General features: G+C 37.7%; 1 protein-coding gene across 3 annotated transcripts in view; it reads left to right on the top strand.

Annotated features, from left to right (window-relative positions):
- LOC106880170 (glutathione hydrolase 1 proenzyme) overlaps window positions 1-2,617 on the top strand; it is a 49,445-nt gene that overhangs the window by 12,500 nt on the left and 34,328 nt on the right. For 2 of the 3 annotated variants that reach the window (XR_008264012.1, XM_052967512.1), the window contains exons 1-2: window positions 1,092-1,212; window positions 1,294-1,417. Coding sequence is in view for 2 of the 3 variants with exons in the window: in XM_052967512.1 (XP_052823472.1) it covers window positions 1,107-1,212; window positions 1,294-1,417 (230 nt within the window). In the remaining variant the exon portion in view is untranslated. Of the gene's footprint in view, window positions 1-1,091; window positions 1,213-1,293; window positions 1,418-2,617 lie in introns of those variants that run through there. The other variant, XM_014930015.2, reaches the window with a different exon arrangement.

Raw genomic sequence — 2,617 nt, 5'->3', positions numbered from 1 at the left:
GTGGCTAGTGTTGCAATTTTTCCTCCATTCACGTATTATTTTTTACAGGTTAGACTGGTTTCGTTGATTTCATTGGTTACACATTGTTCATTTCCAAAGAAATATAATAATAAAGGGAGAACTAGAACATAGACAGCATATTAAATGCCGACAATGAATTAAATAAGTCTAGTTTCTGTAGTTTTATAAAGCTGGTAGATTTATATATGGTTTTAGGTACTTCAAATAACAGCAGGTCATCTGATATAATTGACAGGAAAAGAATGCAAAGTGACTGAAAAATGGTTGAGTACCAGATTAAATACTTTGCAGTAATGAGCTATGTTATATCGGAGTAGTGAATTACTAAAAAGACTAAATGTCTGGGTGAACCTTGAAATATTCAGCTATATCAAGGCAGGGAGCTGGTAAAATTGTTAGGGTGTCAGAAAAAAGCTTTGTAGTATTTCTTCCTAGTCATTGTGTTCTGAGTTCAAATTCATCTGAGGTCAAATTTGCCTTTCATCCTTTCAGTTTCAGTAAAATAAGCACCGGTCACATAATTGACTTAACTGCTCTTCTCAAAATTCCTGGCCATGTGTCAAAATTAGAAAGAACATTCAGTCACATCAGAATAGTGAATGATAGAAACTGTGTAACCTGCTGGATTTGGTAGAGGAGTTTGAACATCAAATAGAAGGCCTTGTGGTATTTCTTCAAGTTTTCTACACCCCAAGTTGGGGCGAAAGAATACAACAGGGGTCGGCACCACCCCCTGCCGGAGCCTTGTGGAGCTTAGGTATTTCGCTCAATAAACACACACAACGCCCGGTCTGGGAATCGAAACCGCGACCCTACGACCGCGAGTCCGCTGCCCTAACCACTGGGCCATTGCGCCTCCACAATAGAATAAGTACTAGACTTAAAAACCTAAGTACTGAGTGCTCCAGCATGGCCACAGTACAATAACTAAAACAAGTAAAAGTAAATTATTTTGTCCTGTGAATAGCCAGCAGTAGTTGGTATACAGAGCAACAGTCTGACAGGAATCAAAAGCTATTTTCTTGCATTGATAAATTCACCTTTTTTTTTTTTTATCAAACTCGGAATATCAACAACTCTGAGCGATGTCCTTATTATTACTACTCCTACTATTGTTAATATCAACTACTACAGCTGTTGCCACTTATTTTCTAAATACTTCAAATTTATGGCATATAAGCAGTAGCAGAGGTATGTCTAATTAATATCAAAGATTAATAGCAGTAAATTTCACTTTATTTCATACTTGACACTCTTATATTTATTTTGTAGAAAATACCAGAATAATTGAAAATGAAATGAAAAATTCATTCCCTGCAAATGAGGCATCCTCAAACAGAAGGGAGATGACACCGCTGAAGAAAGCCAAGGAATTACTTGCATCAAGCAATGTGAAGTAAGTGTAACTTAAGATTTTATTTGCTGTTGGAGATGTGAAGGCAACCACAAAGTTAATCCTCAGTTGTGGTGTGAGGTAAAATATTACAACTGCATTACAATAAAATGCGAAAGAAGCATTAGTAAAACATTACAATAAAAGATTTGAGTAAATATTAATGGTATTATGTTTATATGTTTGTTTTGCAAGATTCCTGTGAAATCATGTGTCAGAACAGATATTGTTATATTTGGGGAGGGTCATATTTTTGCCAATTAACCCCCCCCCCCCCGACCACCACCACAACCACCACCACACACACACACTCTCTTTTACTTGTTTCAGTCATTTGACTGTGGCCATGCTGGAGCACCGCCTTTACTCGAGCAAATTGAGACCCCAGGGCTTATTCTTTGGAAGCCTAGTACTTATTCTATCGGTCTCTTTTTGCCGAAGCGCTAGGTTACGGGGACGCAAACACACCAGCACCGGTTGTCAAGTGATGTTGGGAGGGACAAACACTGACACACAAACACACACACACATATGTACATATACATATATACGACGGGCTTCTTTCAGTTTCTGTCTATCAAATCGACTCACAAGGCTTTGGTCGGCCCGAAGCTATAGTGGAAGACACTTGCCCAAGGTGCCACGCAGTGGGACTGAACCCGGAACCATGTGGTTTGTAAGCAAGCTACTTACCACACAGCCATTCCTATACACTTGGTTTTCACTTTTGCTTTATTATTATTCTTATCTTAGTGTCTTTTGTCTGAAATCTATTGTCGTACATCCTGTGACCTCTTCAGCAACTCTCCATCCCACGTTTCCTCCTGTTCTGTTTAGTCCATCCTCTAAACAGAACAGGAAGAGACACATGGGATGGAGAATTGCTGAAGAGATCAGGTTAATGGTATTGTTCGATAGAATATAACAGTGAAAGACTTTGGTTAACCTTTTCACTGCAGAAATCAGATATAAGCACTCAAAAATTACATTATTCTTAATAATGGATAGCAGTTTTATATAACAATCTATCTTTTGTTGAGGAATATCAAGGTTGAAAGTGTTTTTTGTTGAGATAGGCGCAGGAGTGGCTGTGTGGTAAGTAGCTTACTTCCCAACCACATGGTCCTGGGTTCATATATATATGTATGTATATATATATATGTATGTGTGTATATATATATATATATATATATATATATATAT

The sequence above is a fragment of the Octopus bimaculoides genome, chromosome 4 (assembly GCF_001194135.2).
Source record: "Octopus bimaculoides isolate UCB-OBI-ISO-001 chromosome 4, ASM119413v2, whole genome shotgun sequence".
Lineage (NCBI taxonomy): Eukaryota > Metazoa > Mollusca > Cephalopoda > Octopoda > Octopodidae > Octopus > Octopus bimaculoides.
Note: the sequence above shows the minus strand (reverse complement) of the source record. Positions and strands in the feature narration are given on the sequence as shown.